General features: G+C 36.3%; 1 protein-coding gene across 3 annotated transcripts in view; it reads left to right on the top strand.

Moving 5' to 3' along the window:
• LOC131989072 (F-box/WD repeat-containing protein 7-like) overlaps positions 1 to 25,202 on the top strand; it is a 55,123-nt gene that overhangs the window by 16,584 nt on the left and 13,337 nt on the right. For 2 of the 3 annotated variants that reach the window (XM_059354242.1, XM_059354241.1), the window contains exons 3-6: positions 15,799 to 15,881; positions 17,666 to 17,804; positions 21,626 to 21,760; positions 22,796 to 22,919. In XM_059354242.1, coding sequence (XP_059210225.1) covers positions 15,799 to 15,881; positions 17,666 to 17,804; positions 21,626 to 21,760; positions 22,796 to 22,919 — 481 coding nt within the window. Of the gene's footprint in view, positions 1 to 7,406; positions 7,678 to 15,798; positions 15,882 to 17,665; positions 17,805 to 21,625; positions 21,761 to 22,795; positions 22,920 to 25,202 lie in introns of those variants that run through there. The other variant, XM_059354243.1, reaches the window with a different exon arrangement.

Here is a 25,202-nt window from a genome sequence, read left to right as displayed (position 1 = left end):
TTTATTGATTCTTCACACACTTGTAGGCTAATCCAGCTAGCTAAAGCACACACACACACACACACACACACACACACACTACAAACAGAGGCCACATCTGCCTGTGTCTTTGAAGTGGTTTCCTCTGTTTCCAGTCTGACAGTAGTTAGCTCCGAGCATGAAACACACAAAAATAACACACACACACACACACACACACACACACACACACACTATAAGACCTTATTCATTCTCTGATTGGACTCACACACACACACACACACACACACACACACACACACACACACACACGCTGTCCAAGTGTGGGAAGGAGTCAGCTGTCTTAATGCAGAACACACACCAGTTTCAGGTTTTACAAGGCCGTCGGAGGCTCTGCATACCACAGAAGAAGAGAGAGTTTTAAAAGAGAAAAGGGCAGCAGAGAAAACTTGAACGTGTTTTCTTAACTACAACTCACCTACAATCATAAGAAATATATATTTTCATGGCTGCCACTGGTGGAAAGTGACTAATTAAATATATTTGGGTCACTTTACTTGAATATTTTCATATTTTACTATAAGATATAATTGATTAATTTCAAAATTACTGCAGAAACTTTCCTGTTCAAACATAGTTACCTGTCAGGCTTTTATTTTATGAAACAACTTGGATATAGTTGCCTCTCAGACTTTAACTTTGAAAAACAGCCTTGTCTTTTCCTGTTAAGCCACAGATACCACTCAGGCTTTTATTCTACTAACTACAAAGATAGAGTTACTTTTGGGAGGCTTTTATTTTGAAAAACAGCATTGTCCTGGGTTTCCTGTTCAAACACAGATACTGCTCAGGCTTTTATTCTCTTGAACTACAGCGATGGTGCTTTTATTTTGACAAACAGCCGTGTCCTGGGTTTCCTGTTCAAACACAGTTACCTCAGGCTTTTATTCTAGTAAACTACTAAGATATTGTTCTTCTGTGGGGCTCTTACTCTGAAAACTAGCCTTGTCCAGGGTTTCCTGTTCAAACACAGATACTGCTCAGGCTTTTATTCTCTTAAACTACATCGATGGTGCTTTTATTTTGACATACAGCCGTGTCCTGGGTTTCCTGTTCAAACACAGTGACCTCCCAGGCTTTTATTCTATGAAACTACTTGGATATAGTTACTTTGTGAGGCTTTAACTTTGAAAAACAGCATTGTCTTTTCCTGTTAAGCCACAGATACTACTCAGTTTTTTACTCTACTAAACTACAAAGATAGTTACGTTTGGGAGGCTTTTATTTTGAAAAACAGCATTGTTCTGGGTGTCCTGTTCAAACACAGTTACCTCAGGCTTTTATTCTAGTAAACTACTAAGATATTGTTCCTCTGTGTGGCTCTTACTCTGAAAAATACCCTTGTCCAGGGTTTCCTGTTCAAACACAGATACTGCTCAGGCTTTTATTCTCGTAAACTACAGAGATGGTGCTTTTATTTTGACAAACAGCCGTGTCCTGGGTTTCCTGTTCAAACACAGTGACCTCCCAGGCTTTTATTCTATGAAACTACTTGGATATAGTTACTTTGTGAGGCTTTAACTTTGAAAAACACTCTTGTCTTTTCCTCTAAAGCCACAGATACATATATAGTATAAAAATATAATAAAATATATAGTTATTTTGAGGGGGTTTATTTTGAAAAAAAGCCACAAAGTTACATTCTCAGGCTTTTATTCTTCTAAACTACAAAGATATAGTCAATTTGTGGGGCTTTTACTTTGGAAAAACAGCCTTGTCCTGGCTTTACTGTTCAAACATGGTCAGTTATGGTATGGTATGGTATAGTATGGTATGGTATCAGTTATGGTTGGTATAGTTATTTTGAGGGTTTGTTTTTTTTATTTTAAAAAGGCCTCGTCCTGGGTTTCCTGTTCAACACAGTTACTCTCAGGCTTTTATTCTACTATGAAGATATAATTACTTTTTGGGGCTTTTACTTGGAAAGAAAATCCTTTTCTTTTTATGTATAGCCACAGATACCGCTCAGGCTTTTATTCTACTAAACTACAAAGATAAAAAAAAGTTATCTTCTATCTATCTAGCTTTTACTTTGAAAAACAGCTTGTCTTGGCTTTCCTGGTGAAACAAAATACTCTCAGGTTTTTATTCTAGTAAACTACGAATATATAGTTACTTTGTGGGGCTTTTACTTTGAAAAACAGCCTTGTCCTGGGCTTCTTTTTCAAACAGAAGTACCTCTCAGGCTTTTATTTTAGTAAACTACAAGGATATAGTTATTTTGGGGGCTTTTATTTTGAAAAACGGTATTGTCCTGGTTTTACTGTTCAGAAACAGTTTCCTCTTATGCTTTTATTCTATTAAACCACTGACATATTGTTACTGTGTGGGGCTTTACTTTGAAAATATATTATTACAGATTAAACTACCCAGTTGTATATAAAGTAATTAAAATGAGCTCAACTTTTACAAGCTGCCACATTTAATTGAGAACACATTAATGCATAATTTATTATTGTCAGTTAATAATATAAATATATTATTCTGAAATAGTCCAATATGCATAATGAGTACTTTTACTTTTGGTACCTTCAGTGTATTTTGATGCTAATACTTGTATGTATTTCTGCTTGAGTAAGATTTTGAATGCAGTTTTTACTTGTAAAATATAGTATAAAATAGAGTATTTCTAAACTGTGGTTTTGTTAATTTAATTGCGGTCGCTATAACAATCAAAAGTGTTTTTCTTTCTTTAACCAGCCTGTTTGAACTGAAATATGAGGAGAAAACTCGGGAGTGGAGGAGAAAAGATGTAAATTGGAAGCAGAAAGAGGGAGAATTTAGATTTATGTGGGATGGAAGAGGCAAAAGAAAGAGACAGAAATTAGTAACAGACATAACAGCAAGAAATGGAAGGATGGAGAAATCAAAAACAGAAGAAAGACGTTTTGTACACTACCGGTCAAAAGTTTTAGAACAGCCCAATTTTTCCAGTTTTTTATTGAAATTCAAGCAGTTCAAGTCAAATGAACAGCTTGAAAGGGTCCAAAGGTAAGTGGTGAACTGCCAGAGGTAAATAAAAAAAGGTAAGCTTAACCAAAACTGGAAAATAATGTACATTTCAGTATTATACAAGTAGGCCTTTTTCAGGGAACAAGAAATGGGTTAACAACTTAACTCTATGGAGTCTTGGGCTATTTTGTCCATTTTTGAATTCTTTTCATGTCTTTGTAAGTCATTTTGTGTCTTTTTTTAGTCATTTTGTGTCTTTTTTTAGTCATTTTGTGTCTTTTTTTGGTCATTTTGTGTCTTTTTTTAGTCATTTTGTGTCTTTTTTTTAGTCATTTTGTGTCTTTTTTTAGTCATTTTTTGTCATTTTGTGTCTTTTTTTTGTTATTTTGTGTCTTTTTGTGGTCATTTTGTGTCTTTTTTTAGTCCTTTAGTCCAACATAAAATGTAGTTTTGAATCTTTTTTTTATTTTCAAAACACTATCATGCTCAATAAATAATTTTAAATGTTGCAAATGTGCATTAATTTCAGAGTACACTGAGACATTAAACTGCATCATTTTCAATTTAATTCTGGAAAAGTTGGTGTGTTCTAAAACTTTTGACCAGTAGTGTATGTATGTATGAACTTCGTACAGTGTCCAAAGAATCAGTAGCCGTGTGTCTATTCACTTATTTTTATGCGCATTTTGAAGTATTGCTTTTAAAAAGCTGAATAGAAACGACACATTTATTTCAGCAAGAAAGTTTGAGAAAGTAAAAAGTTTTATCAGTAGAATAAGACTAGATGGGATACAGAGACGTCTTGGTGAACTTAGCAAACATTTAACTCACATGACTAATCGTCTGTTTCCGCTTGCTTTCAGTGTTTTCCCAGCTAAAGTATTAATTTATCTTTGTGTCCAGAGTATTTCACAGTACTTTTACTTAAATTTGGGATGTGAATACTTTTCCCCCACTGTTTATTTATGGTAACCTCTTAGATGTGATGATAAATGCAAATTCTGGACATTTCTGCTTTCGGGACCTTAAAAAGTGCTTGAATTTTACTCTAAAAAACCTGCACAAACCCGTTCTGAAGGAGTCATTATGGAATTGATCATTGGTGGAAACTGATATGAGATTAACAGATTAACACCTCCAGAGGTCAAAGGTCAACTGAGCCCTGATGAGGCTGATTGAGGGGGTGGATGGAGCCTCGGGGGTTGGATGATTGATGGCTGCTGTGGGAAGTTTTTACCTGCAGGAAATATTTTTGCTATTTGCCTCCCAAACAAACTACAAATATATAGTTACTTTGTGGGGCTTTTACTTTGAAAAACAGCCTTGTCCTGGGCTTCTTTTTCAAACAGAAGTACCTCTCAGGTTTTTATTCTTCTAAACTACAAAGATATAGTTGTTTTGGGACTTTTATTTTGAAAAACGGCATTGTCCTGGTTTTACTGTTCAGAAACAGTTTCCTCTTATGCTTTTATTAATTTTGAATTAGCATTGATACGCTAATGGATACTCTTATAGCTGTAACAAGCAGCGCCGCTAGCATCAGTTAGCCGCTAGCTTTCGCGAATGACCGCATTTCCCAACAAAGAAATAAGAGTTATCAGAACTATTGTCCCTTGTTGTGAACCCCAACTTAAAGATATAAGTAACAACAACTCACCAACTTGTTTTTGAGCAGACAACTGGCTTCCTTTGTTGTGCTAACTTACATTATTGCCCTAAATGTCAATCATTTATATTTCCAAGTTTTACCAACTGAAATCACTGTTTTAGGCCAAATAATACAAGTTGGCTTTTTTGCAGTGCAGAAAAGTTTTGTGTTCAGTCAGCCCCGGTACAAAAACTTCCTGATATGTTTTATATTTGGAGACAGCCGTCTGGATTCTGGATTTGGTGTTTAAATGTCAATGAAATACAGACGTATCACCTGAGGTGTGCAGGTGATGATCAGCCAGGGTGAATCAGGCTGACGTTCAGGGATGGGAACAAACTGTGCTGGAAGGGGTTTTGAACATACGGTTTGCCGTCATTGGGAAACTAAATATTAGAAACACCTGTCTGACTCAACGTCAACACACACGACTGGCTGCAGGGCCGTCGCATAGCATTACATCACTCTCTACAGGTGGTTCTGCTTTCCTGCACACTTAACTTTATGCATCCTCCTTCCTCCTGGCTTCTTTTTATGTGTTGCTGTGATTATATTATTAAAATGATATGAGGTAAAGGCAAAAGTTTTGTGTTGAGATGCAGAAGGATAGAAAACAACAAGAGCAGGAGGAGGCTGAACAGGTGAGGGAGGTGAAGGAGGAGGGGTGTGTTTTGTCTCTCCAGGCTCTGGGTGAAGGTTTGACCTCCTAAATTACCCCCAGCACATTCTTATTCTGTGTGTGTGTGTGTGTGTGTGTGTGTGTGTGTGTGTGTGTGTGTGTGTGTGTGTGTGTGTGTGTGTGTGTGTGTGTGTGTGTGTGTGCCGGTGGGGGTTTCAGTGTGACGACCTTTCGGGTCAATCAGCTGTGAGAAAGCTGCGACCTGCAACAACCTCCTGCTGGGCACGTTTCAATAATGCTTCTGGTCTGTCTGGTGGTGTTGGTCTGTGTGGCGCTCCAACACTTCCCTTCAGACTGAAACATCTTGATTATTAGTGGAAGGATTGTTTTGAAATGTGGCTCATGATCCCCTCGGGATACACCGTCATAACTTTGGTGGCTTTTTATTAGGGCCTCGGGGCAATCGCACCAAGCACTACTGTTATACTGTGGATTTCTTCTTATTCCTCTTCCGGACGTAATTTCGTCCCGCTACTAGTCCTACAACTTGAAGAGTTGCAGGACAAATTATATATCAAAACGTGCGGTTTGATCGGGATCGGTGTGCTATTACTTTCCTCTACAGAATATGAATTTTTTGCGACATAAGTCGCGAAAAACTGCCCAAAATTTTGTATTGAAATGAATGGGACGGCCGACAAAAAATGTGCGAAAAAGAACAATAATTGGAGATTTTTAAACGTCTACTCCTCCGGCATAATTTCACCTAGAGACTCCATTTAAACTTTAAACAGTAGACACAAGTCTTGTGTATCGGTGTATTAATCCACGTTTCGATAGGTCATATAGTTTTTTATCAATCCCTGTTCAATGACCATGATCATTTTTGGAGAAATTCTGAGATTATAATGGGTGTGTATTGCACGGAATGTTCGTGTCACAGTGTGTGACATCATCGCCAGAGTGTAGAGGGAGAGAAAAAACTGTCAAAAAATAAATTTGAAAACTGCGCTCCAGGCCGCAAATTTCACTCTACAGAAATAATTTATACATAGAAACGTAGGAAAATTAGTCTTCTCCCTCACAATCCTCTGGTAAAGCTGTCAGAGTTATAGTTTGGGCGTAGGACGCACAGATGATCCACCAACACCACCAACAGCCTCATTGGCTCCCATATTAAAAACGCAGGGAGATTTCAGAAAAAGGAACATTTAACAGTTTTTGTAGATCGCTCTAACAAAGCTATTTTTTCATTTTTCTTAAAAAAAATCATATGTAGACGTTCAGGAAGAACTCAGGACGCTCAAAGTGAAGTCGGATCAATGATAGGTATTATGGTTTTGCCAAAAATGCTTTCTGTTCGAGGCCAGAAATTTCAGTCTGTCCACCTCTGCTGTCACTGAGCCGGAACAGGTGTCAGTTAATTCTGTTGATTGCTTTGATCTTTGATGTGATTACAGTTACAGAAACACACACACACACACATGCACGTAAGAGCGCACACTCCTCACACATGCATACATATGCTTCAAACACACACGTGCACACACACACACACACACACACAGGTAACTTTATGTGATTTTATATATATATTTTTTTTTATTTATATTAATTTATTTTGTATTCGACTATCGTGGAAACACAGCTCACGCACCGGGAAAACAAGTGGAGGCTGACTGAGCGCAGTGTGCTTTATGAGGTGCACCATTTGTTGGTGTAGTGACTCTTACTGCCAGCAGGGGGAGACACACGTTGCGTACACCATCTTTAGGTAGAATGCATTCTGCCACTGATAGCACACACAGGAGTAGAACACAACATCTATTTCAACTGTTCATAGAGATCAAAGGAGCACCAGAACTCTGTGTTCCACTCGTTCCACTGCTGCAACTTCAAGGCTGATTGTGACGTCAGGCGTTCTAGAACTCCGTGAATCACGAAATTAGATACATTTTCACAGAATTCCAAATCAGAACGTTCTGAACACACACACACACACACACACACACACACACATACACATACATGCCGCACGCGGCTCCACCCCTGTCTCTCTCACGAGGCAGAGAGAGGCATGTCCCTGCGTGTTCCTGTGGAGAGAGAGAGAGAGAGAGAGAGAGACAGAGAGAGAGAGAGAGAGAGAGACGGTCCTCTCCAGTGAATGTGAAGCAGCAGCAGCACGAGCTCCACTCGGACTGATCGCCTCTACCTGATCGATCACTTCTCGCCGATTCACCGGATGGATTTTTGACGTCACGCCTTCCAATCCTCGGATATCCATCTTTGGGATCTAATCGCTGTGAATTAGTGTTTTTTTAGTTTATATATCTTTGTGTTTCGCTCTCCGGGAGGGAGGCTCGCACCTACCGGGGCAGCCATGGGGTTCTACGGCACCTTGAAGCTCATCTTCTACAAAGTGAGTATTGATTATCGGCCGATCGATCGGCCGGTGCGTGCAGCTGCGGGCCGATCGGTGCTGTCGGTGCGGTATATGAGGCTGTGGTGCGGGGTGTGAAGGTTGTCAGGCTGCGGGGCACACCGGGATGACAAGGCGTTTCTCTGACAGCGGAATGCCTCGGTGGCGCGTGCACAGTGTGTCAGTGTGTGTGTGCGCGCGTGCATGTGTGTGGTTTGTGTGTGTGTGTGTGTGTGTGTGTGTGTGTGTGTGTGTGTGTGTGGACCACTGCGGAACCGGCAGAGAGACACTACTCACCCTGTGTCCTCTCTATCTCTACCCTCTTAGATCTGATTATTGATTATTGATCAGCTGTCTGTGTGTGTGTCTGGACTTTAAACACACCGAACCAACGAGCAAGGCATTGTTGGAGGGTTGAATCCTGCTTTTGTGGCGAAATGTTGTTTATTATAGTGGAATAAAAGTGCAAATAAGTAAAAATCAAGCATATTTATCTCCCCTAACAGCTGCTGGAAACTGCATTATTTTGGATTTAAAAAAATAGTGCGTAAAGGAGATAAAATTGATTAAAAAAAGGCATTAAATTGCAAACCACACAACCTTAAAATATATTTTTTTGCTTCCTTCCAGAGTACAAAACACATAAAAGTATAATATTACACAGTTCATCTGCTGTAAACTGCTTTATTTTCGATTTAAAAAATTAAAATTGTGCTTAAAGGAGATAAATTTGAATAAAAAAGGCATTAAATTGCAAACCACACGACCTTTAAAATATATTTTTTTGCTTCCTTCCAGAGTACAAAACACATAAAAGTATATTATTACACAGTAAAAATTAAACATAGCCTGAGTATCTGATATTTATCTCTCAACAGCTGCTGGAAACTGCACATTTTGAAATTTTGGATTAAAAAAAATAGTGCGTAAAGGAGATAAAATTGAATAAAAAAGGCATTAAATTGCAAACCACACAACCTTAAAATATATATTTTTTGCTTCCTTCCAGAGTACAAAACACATAAAAGTATATTATTACACAGGTCAGCTGCTGTAAACTGCTTTATTTTCGATTAAAAAAAAATGTGCTTAAAGGAGATAAAATTGAATAAAAAAGGCATTAAATTGCAAACCACACGACCTTAAAATATATTTTTTTGCTTCCTTCTAGAGTACAAAACACATAAAAGTATAATATTACACAGTTCAGCTGCTGTAAACTGCTTTATTTTCGATTAAAAAAATTAAATTTGTGCTTAAAGGAGATAAAATTCAATATAAATACATCAAAGTCAACCTAAACTTCAGGATGCATTGCCACCTTTCCAAATGCCAAGCACACAACTTTAGAAATAAAGATTTAAGCAGATTAAATTGCTTCCTTGCACTGTGAAAACACATAAAAGTACAATATTACACTGTACAGCTCCTGGAAACTGCATTATTTGGGTCAAATATGGTGTAGAAAACAGTAAAAACCTCAATATGCATGTTGATCTATACAGTTGTAATCTGTAAATATTTTTTTTCTTCCTTACACTGTAAAAAAAAGCACACAAAAGTAGGATATAATACTGTAGAGCTTATGTAAATTGCTTTTTTGGGGTCAAACACAGAGCATAAAACAGCAGAAATCTTTGTGTTTAGTAATTCATCTTTCAGCTACAAACCACAAGACTTAAACCATAAAAAATCAACATTATCAGCTTCCTTACATCATGAAACACAAAGAAAGATGGCTATTATGCTAAACTCTATGGTTTGGTCATATATTATGTATTAAACTGCCAAAATGTGTGTAAATTATTCAGAATCCATCGTATATTTCATCTTTACAGCTACAAATCACAAGACTTAAACCTAGAAACTACTAGAAATCCACATTTTATCTTCCTTACATCATGAAAACACAAGTAAAAGATGTATATTGTGCTGCACAGCTGCTGAAAACTCAAATACGATATAAAAATCAGACAAAACTTTAGTTCCCTGTGTGTAATTGATCTTTACAGCCACAAACCACACAATAAAAACCATAGAAATCAGTTTTATTTGCTTTGCCACACTGTGGAAACACAAATTTTCCAAGTGTTTGGCTCCAGTGTAGTGTATAATACAGCAAAAATGAGCTAAAATCAGGCTAAACTGTCGTATCTAATGCTTGTTTGCTTGTTCAGAGTTACAAACAGCAGAAATAAAACCTTTTTCATAGTAAAAATACAGATTAAAGAAGGGAATTATGAGTTAATCCTGTCAGAATGACACTGTAGAGATGAGATGGCTTCAAAAGGTACAATAAGCTCTTTTACATGGGTCTCAAACTGGCGGCCCGCGGGCCAATTGTGGCCCTCATAATGATATTTTGTGGCCCCCACCTTGATATGAAAGTTTAATGTGAGTTTATATGAATGGCACTTTACCGTGTTGTGTGTGGAAGGTCCCTTTAATTACTTTTTAAAATAATTTTGTGTCTTTTTTAGTAATTTTGTGTCTTTTTTAAACAATTTTGTGTCTTTTTGAATAATTTTGTGCCCTTTTTTTGGTAATTCTGTGTCTTTTTTTGGCCATTTTGGTTCTTTTTTAAGTAATTTAGTTTTCTTCTTTCTTTTTTGGTAATTCTGTGTATTTTGTTGGTCATTTTGTGTCTCTTTTGTCATTTTTGTATTTTTTTAAAGTAATTTTGTGTTTTTTTCTGACATTTTGTGTCTTTTTTTGTTATTTTGTGTCTTTTTTTTAGTAATTTTGTGTCTTTTTTTGTCATTTTGTGTCTTTTTTTTAAATAATTGTGTCTTTTTTGATAATTGTGTCTTTTTTAATAATTTTGTGTCTTTTTTAAACAATTTTGTGTCTTTTTTAAATAATTTTGTGCCCTTTTTTGTAATCTTGTGTCTTTTTTTGGCCATTTTGGTTCTTTTTTAAGTAATTTAGTTTTCTTCTTTCTTTTTTGGTAATTCTGTGTATTTTGTTGGTCATTTTGTGTCTCTTTTGTCATTTTTGTGTTTTTTTTTTAAAGTAATTTTGTGTTTTTTTCTGACATTTTGTGTCTTTTTTTGTTATTTTGTGTCTTTTTTTAGTCATTTTGTGTCTTTTTTTGTCATTTTGTGTCTTTTTTTAGTACTTTTGTGTCTTTTTTTTGTCATTTTGTGTCTTTTTTTAGTAATTTTGTGTCTTTTTTTGTCTTTTTGTGTCTTTTTTTTAGTAATTTTGTGTCTTTTTTTTGTCATTTTGTGTCTTTTTTAGTCATTTTGTGTCTTTTTTTTTGTAATTTTGTGTCTTTTTTTGTCTTTTTTTGTCATTTTGTGTCTTTTTTTTTGTCATTTTGTGTCTTTTTTTGTCATTTTGTGTCTTTTTTAGTAATTTTGTGTTATATTTTGGTCATTTTGATAATGCCTCCAGCGGCCCCCAGGTAATTTGAGTTTGAGACCCCTGCTTTTAAGTGTCATAGAGTTAATCATTATATCGGCAGAATGTAGAGATTTGACATAAAAACACAGATGTGGCACATCACAGCCGAAGTCTTCTGGTTTTAACAGCAAACACATTTTAGCTGTTTTTCATCCTCAAGTGAAGTTTTTCTCTTTGGGGCTTAATGAAATCCACACAGACGCGACATCTGTTAGGGAAAGCCAGCGACATGGAGGAGGGGGGAGAAAGAAGGAGTCCAAAAAATGAAAAGCAGATTATGAGTTTAGTTTTCAGAGTTTGAAAAAAAAAAGCAGAAATTACAGCAGTGCGTTGCAGTGAAATATTCATCTTTAGGTGTTTTAGCGTGGCTCCGTCTAGTTCTACTTTCTAAACGCACACTTCAATTATGGAGCGTGAGGATGTAGTTGACGCGTGTCTTAAGCCGAAAAAATTCCAGTTTCTTTCTTATGGTTTCTTGAAAACCTTTCGTTTGAGCATGACAAACAATAAAAAACCACAAACATTTGTCAGATTTCTCTCACATTTCCTCCACAGGCATTGTTTCATTATATCATGCATCTCATATCGAGATTACATTTAGACATCATTTAAAACATTCCTATAGGCCAGTAGTTCTCAACCTTTTTGAGTCGCGACCCCCAATTTAACAGGCATGTTGTCCGTGACCCCCACTCACTGAACACAATCTCACACGCACAGTTCAGATCACCCAAAAAAGAAACAAAATGACCAAAAAAAGACAGAAAATGACCAAAAAAAGACACAAATTGACAAAAAAAGACACAAATTGACAAAAAAAGACACAAAATGACCAATAAAAGGCACTAATGGCCAAAAAAGACACGAATGACCAAAAAAAGAAACAAAATGACCAAAAGAAGACACAAAATGACTAAAAAGAGACACAGTGTGTAAAAAAAGACACAAAATGACCAAAAAAAGACACAAAATAACTATGCAAAGACACAAAATGACTAAAAAAAGACACAAATTGGCCACAAAATGATAAAAAAAAAGACACAAAATAACTATAAAAAGACACAAAATAACTATAAAAAGACACAAAATGACAAAAAAGAAACAAAATGACCAAAAAAAGACACAAAATGACTAAAAGAAGAAACAAAATGACCAAAAAAAGACACAAAATGACCAAAAAAGACACAAAATAACTATAAAAAGACACAAAATAACTATAAAAAGACACAAAATGACTAAAAAAGACACAAATTGGCCACAAAATGATTAAAAAAAGACAAAATAACTATAAAAAGACACAAAATTACCAAAAAAAGACACAAAATTCACAATGAAAATTAAAACTAAAACTAATGAAAAATCCCAAACTAGTACAACCTTGCTAGGGAATTCACTGTTCCAATGAACGTCCTCACAAAGGTAGAAGTACAAGAATGTGTGTGTGTGTGTGTGTGTGTGTGTGCTGCTCTATTTTGGACCAGTGCTGCACCGGCGACATTCCTGCGATTTTCTGCATTCCTGCGTTCATTCAGAGAGAGAGAGAGAGAGAGAGAAAGAGACAGAAGCTGGTTCAGACCTGAAAGCTGTTTTCACTCTCTCTCTCTCTGGTTTATCTGCGTCTCTGCACAAACGTGTTCTCGGCCTCCTTTTTCCCTTTTAACCGCAGGAAACTCCCACTCTCTGAATCCACTCAGGAAGTCTGAAACATCTCCTCCACACATGTCTCCCCATGTGTCCCACAGCGTTTATTATGGCCAAATAGTTTGTCACATGAGAGGAATCTGTCCTTGGTTTTTTGGTGCATAATGGTTCAAATCAGCAAAGGTGCTTGTTCATCTTTTACAGAAGTGTTACAGATAGTCAGGCAGCTTAGCTAAATAAAGGGGACACGCTGGACAAAAGCACCAAATTTTTTCCACGTGCTCTCTATCACCATAGGTTTCAATTTTTGGTAGGAGCCACTTCATCAAGATTGTGGATCGGAGATGGCACCCATATAAAGTCTATGAGAACCAATACATCTTCCAAGCCACTCAGAAGGTCATTCTTGGTGTCAAAATCTACATTTTCTGGGTCAAGGAATCATTTAAAGCTGTTGAGAATATCACTAGATGATTATTTGATCAAATAGAAATGTTCATTTTCACCCAGACTGGTAGGCAACTCGCTTCAAGTGCTGCAGCAGAGAATCCTGAGCTGAATCTAATAATTATGTAAATACATGGCCAAAATGAACATATCTATTTGATCATCTAGTGATATTCTCAGTAGCTTTAAATTATTCTTTGACTCAGAAAATGTATATTTTGACACTAAGATTGACCTTCTAAGTGGCTTAGAAGATATACTGGTTCTCATAGATTTTATATGGCTGCCATCTCCGATCTGCAATCTTGATGAAGTGGCTCCTACCAAAAATTGAAACCTATAGTGATAGAGAGCATGTGGAAAAAATTTGGTGCTTTTGTCCGACGTGTCCCCTTTATTCCCAAATCTGGTCCTTAGCCGCCGGACTAAGAAAAAAAGCTTAGAAAATGACAATTTTTTGCTTTTTTACACCATGAAGCCACAAATTAAATAGCGATTTTATACTGCCCAGTTGCATTTTTGGGTCAAATTTGGTTTTTAAAACTGCATTAAAATTGGATGAAGCTTCTGATTTTATATAAAACTGTCATTTAACTAACAACGACTGCTGCAAAGAATGATGATAGGAGAAAATGATGACGCTGTGTGATATTGGTACCCCCCACCCCAACTGTTCTTGTTCTTTGTTCTGTATAAAATGTTTAAAAAATTCCTCAATAAGAAGTGAATTAAAAAAAAAAAAAAAAATTGGATGAAGTGTCAGTATCTGATCCTAGTTTCTCAAAATAGCTTTAAACTCTAAAAAGAAAACCTTATAAATCAACATTTCTTGCTTCTTTTCACCATGGAAACCAGTGTAAGCTGCACAGCTGCTTTAAACTGCATTTTTGGTCAAATTCGGTGTATAAAACAGCAGAAATATATGACAACAATTTGGTGCAACTTCAATGTCTGATCCTTATTTCCTCAAATAGCTTTAAACTCTAAAATGAAAACCTTATAAATCATCAATTCTTGCTTCTTTTTACCATTAAAACACAAGTAAAAGATGGATATTACATCATGCAGCTTCTGTTAACTGTAGGTCGATTTTTGGTGTATAAGATGTCAAAAATGTAAGACGGTGCACTAATATTGGACGAAGCATCAATATCTGATCCTTGTTTCTCCACATAGCTTCAAACTGAGAAAAAAAAGAAGACAATTTTTGCCTCCTTACACTATGAAAACCCAAGTAAGAGAGGGATATTCTGCTGTAATACCCCTAAAAATGAATCAAAATCAGACAAAACTCCAATACCAGAAGCTTGTTTTTCTACATAGCTTTAAACGATGAGAGCAAAACCTTAGAAAGTGACATTTTTAGCGGGATTCTTCACTAAATTCTTGCTAAATTACACAAAGGTCTCTATCAGGTGATAGCCTGGGTATACCCATAATGCCTTGCGCGCTCGAATTTCATTTCGAACCTCCATCCAGTCTGGAAACCAGAGAGCTTTCTTAGCCCTGTTTTAGGGATCCAATCACAGAGCGGGGAGGGACGGTGAGACGATGACGCGTACTACTTGGTAGACGGAAGCTTGTAGTTTTGTAGTTTTCTTACGGATCCAACATGGCTGCTGCAGACGCAAAACTCTCTTTAGCTGTAGATGGTGTTTTAAATAGTTTAGAGCGAAAGTTGAAAGGCGAAAGGTCTCTCGGCGGCTCCGCTGTCCCCCGGCTGGTAGCCAGATCACCGGTAGCGGGGCTATTAGCGCCGCTAATCACCGGCGCTACCGTAACGCCGGTGATCTGGCTACGAGCCGGGGGACAGCGGAGCCCCCAGAGACCCGCAGCAGCTTGTTTATTGCCCATAAAATCAGTGGATGTGTGTGGCTGAATGACATGAGGGGGAATAAAGCGTGAAAATAAATAATCTTGCAGAAAGCGAGAACTGGAGAAGCAAAGCAGCAGCAACACTCTCACAGACACACACACACACCAACACTGCCGGTAGACTGAGCTGAAACTACGGAGCAGCCAGAGCCAGAACATGCTGCAGAAAAACGTTGCAGTAGCAGAATTGAGCACTTTAGTCTCAAAGTAGAGATGGGCTAGTCTGGCTATGTAAACATCCATTTCTGTTGCTCTACTACGTCATCTGGTATAACTGATCTGATTGGCTAAGAGCTACCTACAGACGCTTTTGATAGACATTCGTAGCGCCCAATAAACGGCTCCGGAGGATCGTAAACCACACCTCCTCTACGGAGAAATGAACGGCTGGTTTCCAGACTAGATCTCATTTGAGATTAGTCTGGTGTTAGCCAGGCTAATCAGGTGAAAGAATACTGTCTAATGTGGACTCAACAACAGTTTTTATTGATCCAGAAAACCACAAACATTTGTCAGATTTCTCTCACATTTCCTCTACAGGCCTAGTTTCATTATATCATGCATCTCACATCGAGATTACATTTAGACATAATTTAAAACATTCCTATAGATGTGTGTTCAGGAAGGATTAACCTGTTAAAAGCCAAACAACAAAGCTAACCCGTCTGTTAGTGTCTGTGGTTTGATTTCTTCCTCCTGCTTCACCTTTGAAGAGCGTCACTGTCTCTCACTGTCTCTTCCTCCTCCCACCAGATGAAGAGGAAGCTGGACCACGGGCCTGACGGACGGCCCTTCCCTTCAGGGAAGAAGCACTGCAAAGGCAACGGATACCTCAGGTAACACACCTTTCATTTAGCTGGTTACCAGGACAACCCCAACAACTGTTAACTACAGTTTAAAGACACAAACTAGGGCCGGGACTTCAACACATTAATTAAGATTAATTAATTACACAAAAATGAACGCGTAAAAAAAATTTATGCATTTTAATCACGCTAATTTTTGCACCGCGGAACATTTCTCACTGGATGAGTTTCAGGAGGAGCGATTATACTGGAGCACCAACTAGCGTTGATGAGTTGAGACAACAACAAACCACAGTGAACATGAAGGAAGAAGCTGATGAGACCTTTGGTTGGCCCCGTGGATGATGGGACATTTAGTTACTAAAAACCAACAGATGGAAGCATCCATAAGAGCATGGTTGTGTTGCTAGGCAACAAGGAATTCACATATCACCATAGCACATTTTTTCCTTCCTCTTCTGGACGCAATTTCGTCCCGCTACAAATTATATATCAAAACGTGCGGTTTGATCGGGATCGGTGTGCTATTACTTTTCTCTACAGAATACGAATTTTTCATTGAAATGAATGGGACGGCCGACAAAAAATGAGCGAAAAAGAACATTAATTGAAGATTTTCAGACGTCTACTTCTCCGGCATAATTTCACCTAGAGACTCCATTTAAACTTTAAACAGTAGACACAAGTCTTGTGTATCGGTGTATTAATCCACGTTTCGATAGGTCATATAGTTTTTTAATCAATCCCTGTTCAATGACCATGATCATTTTTGGAGAAATTCTGAGATTATAATGGGTGTGTATTGCACGGAATGTTCGTGTCAGAGTGTGTGACATCATCACCAGAGTGTAGAGGGAGAGAAAAAACTGTCAAAAAATAAATTTGAAAACTGCGCTCCAGGCCGCAAATTCCACTCTACAGAAATAATTTATACATAGAAACGTAGGAAAATTAGTCTTCTCCCTCACAATCCTCTGGTAAAGCTGTCAGAGTTATAGTTTGGGCGTAGGATGCACAGATGATCCACCAACACCACCAACAGCCTCATTGGCCCATATTAAAAACACAAGAAGATTTTGGAAAAAAGGAAGATGGAACAGTTTTTTTAGATCACTCTAACAAAGCTATTTTTTAATTTTCCTTAAAAAAAACATATGTAGACGTTCAGGAAGAACTCAGGACGCTCAAAGTGAAGTCAGATCAATGATAGGTATTATGGTTTTGCCAAAAATGCTTTCTGTTCGAGGACAGAAATTCCATCTGTCAATGTTCCGGGACATTAACAGGTGTCAGTTAATTCTGTTGATTGCTTTGATATTTGATGTGATTACAGTTACAGATACACACACACGCTCGAAGCACGCACACTCCTCACACACACACACACACACGCACAGACGCACGCACACACACACACACACACACACACACATTTTGAGGTTAAAGGGCATAGTTTGAAATCTCTGAAGAATCCCATCATAGTGTACACACACCGGCAGTAGCTCCCGTGGCCCTTTCAGAATTTCCCCAGAGGAAATTTTCTAGTTATTCAATGGTATACTAAAAATCCATGTGAAAAAAATTACTTCTCACTGTTCTCAGGTCAAATATTTATATGCGATTAAAATGCGATAATTTTGATTAATTAATTACAAAGCCTCTCATTAATTAGATTAATTAAGAGTCCCGGCCCTAACACAAAGTCAAACTTTAGTTGTTGTTGATGTCTAACACAGAAGACAAAGTAAAAGATTAAAACAGAGCCAGAGATATCTGTCCAGATGCTAACACCCTGTCTGTCTGTCTGTCCTCAGTCCTGCCAGTCTGGTTCAGGCCACCACCCCGACCACCTTCGGTGACCTCCGGCTGGCCAATGGGCATTCGGCTCAGCGGCGGCGCGTCACCTCGGGCCCGCCCCCCTCCGGCCTGCAGGACTGGCTGCACACCTTCCAGGTCAGCACACAGCTGTTTCTTCCTCACTACCCAATATTTAGTGCATCATGAGCTGAATTAGTCCCGCCCCCTGAGCACTGATTGTCCAATCATTACTTTGAAACTATAAGCCATCAAGTTCTCAAAAAGGATGCATCATCACACATAGAAGTGATCAGGACTCCAGTTCCAGACCTCAGAACTTTTGTTTTACAGGACACCACAGGAATGAGTTCTTAACCCTTTGATGCACAACATGGGTCAAAAATGACCCGCATTAATTCCCCATGTTATTTAATGGATGCTGTGTGTTTCTGTGCTCTATCTTTTGATATCAACTTATTTTATGATTGAATATTCCAAGATTTTTTTTAAATATCTTGTTTTTGATAACAACTGATAATTATTTCCATTTTGCCTCTCATACTTTATGAAGAAAAAAAGTTTTTGTATTATTACATAGCTAACTACATGGCTAAGTAGCTTGCTAAGCTAACTATTTAGCCAAGAAGTTAGCTAAGTAGTTAGCTTAACAAGCTACTTAGCCAAGAAGTTACCTAAGTAGTTAGCTTAGCAAGCTACTTAGCTAAAAAAAATGGATATGGGTCATTTTTGACCCATGTTGTGCATTAGAAGAGTAGTGACACAAAAAGGGATTTTATTCAAAAATGAATAAAGGAAACCATAAAATTAGGATGGATGATGATACAAAACAAACTAATTGAGGAAAACCTGGAATACTGAATGATGAAAATAATTTATTGTAAAGATATAGAACATAAAAACTCTGTCGGGTCACTTTAGACCATGTTGTGCATCAAAGGGTTAAAGCAGAAAGTTAGTTAGCATGTTAGCATCCTGGAGCTTCTCCTCTCTAACTCAGTGAGGATTCTGCATGTGTTGGTGGTTAGAAGCTGAAATAAGGTCTGTGGTTAACAAGAGCTGAAGAGATGTTGGCGTTTTATTCTACGACATATTATACGTTGATAAATACCCCACACGCCGTAGGTGCACTATGATGTTTTTCACCAGTTCTTTCCAGTTTGGTTGATCTTCTACAGTTCTAGTTGCATTATACGGTGTCATATTCGTCCAACTTGTAATATTTGAGAGTCAGTTCTTTCTAGGTCTTCCTCTTCCTTTTCCAGGTTCTCTGCCATGTAATATAGTATAAGCCAAGCTCAATTCATCAACACGATGACTGATGTGTCTAAACTTGCTTATTTCAACCTTAAAAATAAATATTTTTTGCTTCCTTACTCTTTAAATTCCCACATAAAAGTAGGATATTACACTGTACAGCTCATGTAAATTGCTTTTTAGTATTCATCGAGTAATTCATCTTTATAGCTACAAACCACAAGACTTAAACCATAAAAATCAACATTATCAGCTTCCATACACCATGGAAACACAAAGAAAGGTGGCTATTGTGATAAACAGCTCTGTAAACTAATGTCCCCGACAACCTCTGTAGTCTAATCTAGCCTCTGGTTAGCAACAGCCTTTTTAAGAACACGTTAAAAAAGTCAAAATTCACAAGTAGAATTATTTACGAACGCATTTTATATCAACCAAAACAAAATTACCAAAAAAGACACAAAATTACCAAAAAGACACAAAACGACAAAAAACAACACAAAAAGACCAAAAAAAGGAAACACAATGACCAAAAAAGACACAAATTGACCACAAAATGATAAAAAAAGACACAAAATTACCAGAAAAGACACAAAATGACCCAAAAAAGAAACAAAATTACCAAAAAGTCACAAAACGACAAAAAACAACAACACAAAAAGACCAAAAAAAGGAAACAAAATGACCAAAAAAGACACAAATTGACCACAAAATGATAAAAAAAAAGACACAAAATGACCAGAAAAGACACAAAATGACCCAAAAAAGAAACAAAATTACCAAAAAGACACAAAACGACAAAAAAGTAGAATTATTTACGAACGCATTTTATATCTTACAATAAACGCCAACATGTCTTCCGCTTGTGTTAATCACCTCAACAGACTTTACTTCAAGCATCTAACCACCAACACGTTCAAAAGCCTCATTCCTGGGACGCCTGATATGACAACAACCAACTGTAAACAATTGTTTATCATGTTTGGGACGTTTGTTATCAGCTTGACTGTGATAAACAGAAGCTCCAGATCAGAACACCTTTCTAACCAATCACCACTCGTTAGCCAGCATTCTCTATGACACAGACTGGTTTTACTGGACCAGCTGGAACAAACTACACCCAGATAACACACACACACACACACACACACACACACACACACACATTCAGTAAAGTGTGTGTGTGAATCTTCCGCCTGCTGCACGTTAACAGTGAGTATGAGAGGAGTGCTGCCTCCGAGCTCTTCTTATGTAACCAATACAAAAACATACAAGTCCAGACACACACACACACACACACACACACACACACACACACACACACTTAAATGAAGAGCGTTGTTCTCTCAGTTGTAGCTCGGGGGGAAACTCTTTGAAACACACGAAACATCTCAGACACAAACTGATATTTAATGTATAAATCACACAGAAAAACACTCAAACAGTCAAATATTCTGAGAAACACTCAAAAATCTTCCTCCTCATTCATCCTTTTTTATTACTTGTTTACAGTTTTACATTTTTAAACCGTTTTATTCCTGTGTGACCTTTGTTTTACAGCTGATTAATGGTTTTAATATTGTGTTCTTTAAGGTCAGCTGTTCCTTATGTTTTATTATTTGTTGTTTTTACTGCTTATTTAAACATTTATATGTTCCCGTGCAGCACTCTGTGACCTTTTTACAGCTGACTAATGTTTGTAATATTGTGTATTTAAAGCTGAGTTGTTGCTTATGTTTTATTTATTAATCAATGTACACTACCGGTCAAAAGTTTTAGAACACCCCAATTTTTCCAGTTTTTTATTGAAATTCAAGCAGTTCAAGTCAAATGAACAGCTTGAAAGGGTCCAAAGGTAAGTGGTGAACTGCCAGAGGTAAATAAAAAAAGGTAAGCTTAACCAAAACTGGAAAATAATGTACATTTCAGAATTATACAAGTAGGCCTTTTTCAGGGAACAAGAAATGGGTTAACAACTTAACTCTATGGAGTCTTGGGCTATTTTGTCCATTTTTAAATTCTTTTCATGTCATTTTGTGTCTTTTGGTGTCTTTTTTTGTCATTTTGTGTCTTTTTTTGGTCATTTTGTGTTTTTTTTAAGTCATTTTGTGTCTTTTGGTGTCTTTTTTTGTCATTTTGTGTCTTTTTTTGGTCATTTTGTGTCTTTTTTGTCATTTTGTGTCTTTTTAAGTCATTTTGTGTCTTTTGGTGTCTTTTTTTGTCATTTTGTGTCTTTTTTTTGTAATTTTGTGTCTTTTTTTAGACATTTTGTGTCTTTTGGTGTCTTTTTTTGGTCATTTTGTGTCTTTTTTTAGTCATTTTGTGTCTTTTGGTGTCTTTTTTGTCATTTTGTGTCTTTTTTTGGTCATTTTGTGTCTTTTTTAAGTCATTTTGTGTCTTTTGGTGTCTTTTTTGTCATTTTGTGTCTTTTTTTTGTCATTTTGTGTCTTTTTTTGGTCATTTTGTGTCTTTTTTTTAGTCCTTTAGTCCAACATAAAATGTGATTTTGAATCTTTTTTTTACTTTCAAAACACTATCATGCTCAATAAAGAATTTTAAATGTTGCAAATGTGCATTAATTTCATAATGTGAAATTAGTGTATTTCCTGTTTTAATGGTCCTACTTTCACATTTTAATTCCTTCGTGACCTTGTTCTACAAAAGGTGTTGTACTAAATAAACTGTTCCTGCTATGTTTCCAGATGTGGAGCGGTCCTGAGAGGCTATTGGCTCTGGACGAGTTGATTGACAGGTGTGAGACCAATCAGGTGAAGCACATGATGCAGGTCATCGAGCCTCAGTTCCAGAGAGACTTCATATCCCTGCTGCCCAAAGAGGTACGCATCATTATAATTACTGTAATACAGATTGGACCTTCTTCTACTCCACATGTTGTAATTGTTCTGAATACTCCACCACCTCTGTCCTTAAAATGTGACATAAGGCGTGTTTCCACTGAGTACTTTTTGGAAAGCGGCTGAGTGTTTTGGCTCCGCCCACTAGTTAGTTCCCCTCGGCCTCTGTTCCGATACAGGTACTTTTAAAATATATTTTTTCCCCCTTCCTGTTATGTAATTTGGTATGAGTCCAAACATTACCATCTTGGGATCTTTATTAAAACTTTTCTGGAATACTCACACAGAAGCTTTTGACCATTTTTCGTTACTTTGCTGGCGGATTAAATTATGAAGGAGGCTTGATCACCCTAAAGGGGGCGGGGCTTAACTGAGACACTTGTATGTGAATAAATCCACAAAAAGCCAATGATATAATATGAAAAAAATATTGCATTATCTGGCAGTGAAGGAATTGGATGTAGGGTAGAAAATTATTTAATTGTATTTTTGGTGCAATTTTGGGGGATTTTCGCACCATACACTTGAAATTCAGATGCTTTTTTCAGGTGTGTTTTTTGTTGTTAAATCAACAAAAATCTATTAATATTTTTACGCTGCAGTTTTGGGCAATTTTCGCTCAGATGTTTGAAAGAGATATATCTCGGTTTTTTTTACAGTGTCTAAGAAATTGTGTTTTAATATTAATTTTGATTCCACATTGTTCATTTTTATATACAAACACTAAGAAAACCATAAAACATGCTTGAATTTGATTATATCAATCACAAAATGCTTCATTTTTAACTTTTTTTACCAACACCAAAAAAAATCTTCTGTTGTTGCCTTGCTTTGGAAAGTAGCATAAATAATCACGATTTAAACTTAAATTGATTGATTGATCTCTTTATTCAAACATGTTTAACACAAAGAAAATATTTATAGTAATATTTCAAAACAATAAATAAATAAGAATTACATGAAATTCAACAACCTGGGGAACAGACCAGTATTTTAAAGTGTGTTTGTGTGTTTCAGTTGGCGCTGTACGTGCTGACCTTCCTGGCGCCCAGAGACCTGCTGCAGGCGGCTCAGACCTGCAGGTACTGGAGGATCCTGGCTGAGGACAACCTGCTGTGGAGGGAGAAGTGCCGCGAGGAAGGTAAACACCAACCACACACACTAAACACACAGCAAACTGGTTGCACTTTATTAGGGCCTCGGGGCAATCGCACCGAGCAGGGTTAGGGTTAGAAAAATCGCAATAAAAAAATAGATATTTCATGTCCAAAAAGGCGAAGGAAGAAGTGGAGACCACACATCAACATTTTTTCCAATATTTTATAACCTTTAACCATACATAGTCCAGTTTCCTGCCTCTGTGTTTTCCTGTTTTGTGTTTTTACCTGAACAGAAAAAAAAACAATCTCTTCACTCTCTTTTGGAGCGTTTTGCCCTGTCAGATTTTGATGAATCACCTTGTTTGAAAAATGTTTTCTAATGAGGATAAAGAGTGTTTTCCTGTTGAGTCTGAGAGTTGATGGTGTGACTGGAGGTGTGTTCTCCTCGCTGGAAATATGAAAATTAGGAAACAAATAAGAGGCAGGAGCTCAGTGCTGATATACAGTGCTTCCTAACCTGAGTGTAACATGCTAATACAGCCACACACACACACACACACACACACATTCTTGTACTTCTATCTTTGTGAGGACCCTCATTGGAACAGTGAATTCCCTAGCAAGGTTATAATAGTTTTTTAATAATAGTTTAATGACCAAAAAAGACACAAATGACCAAAAAAAGACACAAAATGACTAACAAGAGACACAGTGAGTAAAAAAAGACACAAAATAACTATAAAAAGACACAAAATTACTAAAAAAGACACAAATTGGCCACAAAATGATAAAAAAAAAGACACAAAATAACTATAAAAAGACACAAAATGACTAAAAAAGACACAAAATGACCAAAAAAAGAAACAAAATGACCAAAAAAAGACACAAAATGACTAAAAAGAGACACAGTGAGTAAAAAAAGACACAAAATGACCAAAAAAGACACAAAATAACTATAAAAAGACACAAAATTACTAAAAAAGACACAAATTGGCCACAAAATGATTAAAAAAAGACACAAAATAACTATAAACAGACACAAAATGACAAAAAAAAATACACAAAATGACAAAAAAAGGAAACAAAATAACTATAAAAAGACACAAAATGACTAAAAAGAGACACAGTGAGTAAAAAAAGACACAAAATGACCAAAAAAAGACACAAAATGACCAAAAAAAGACACAAAATGACCAAAAAAAGACACAAAATGACCAAAAAAGACACAAAATAACTATAAAAAGACACAAAATGACTAAAAAAGACACAAATTGGCCACAAAATGATAAAAAAAAGACACAAAATAACTATAAAAAGACACAAAATGACTAAAAAAGACACAAATTGGCCACAAAATGATAAAAAAAAGACACAAAATAACTATAAAAAGACACAAAATGACTAAAAAAGACACAAATTGGCCACAAAATGATAAAAAAAAGACACAAAATAACTATTAAAAGACACAAAATGACTAAAAAAGACACAAATTGGCCACAAAATGATAAAAAAAGACACAAAATAACTATAAAAAGACACAAAATGACTAAAAAAGACACAAATTGGCCACAAAATGATAAAAAAAAGACACAAAATAACTATAAAAAGACGCAAAATGACTAAAAAAGACACAAATTGGCCACAAAATGATAAAAAAAGACTCAGATTTAACTATAAAAAGAAACAAAATGACTAAAAAAAGACACAAATTGGCCACAAAATGATAAAAAAAGACACAAAATAACTATAAAAAGACACAAAATGACTAAAAAAGACACAAATTGGCCACAAAATGATAAAAAAAAGACACAAAATAACTATAAAAAGACACAAAATGACTAAAAAAGACACAAATTGGCCACAAAATGATAAAAAAAGACACAAAATAACTATAAAAAGACACAAAAGGACTAAAAAAGACACAAATTGGCCACAAAATGACAAAAAAAGACACAAAATAACTATAAAAAGACACAAAATGACTAAAAAAGACACAAATTGGCCACAAAATGATAAAAAAAGACACAAAATAACTATAAAAAGACACAAAATGACTAAAAAAAGACACAAATTGGCCACAAAATGACCAAAAAAAGACACAAAATAACTATAAAAAGACACAAAATGACTAAAAAAGACACAAAATGACCAAAAAAAGACACAAAATGACTAAAAAGAGACACAGTGAGTAAAAAAAGACACAAAATGACCAAAAAAAGACACAAAATGACCAAAAAAGACACAAAATAACTATAAAAAGACACAAATTGGCCACAAAATAACTATAAAAAGACACAAAATAACTATAAAAAGACACAAAATGA

The sequence above is a fragment of the Centropristis striata genome, chromosome 17 (assembly GCF_030273125.1).
Source record: "Centropristis striata isolate RG_2023a ecotype Rhode Island chromosome 17, C.striata_1.0, whole genome shotgun sequence".
Lineage (NCBI taxonomy): Eukaryota > Metazoa > Chordata > Actinopteri > Perciformes > Serranidae > Centropristis > Centropristis striata.
This window is presented reverse-complemented; position numbering and strand designations above follow the sequence as displayed.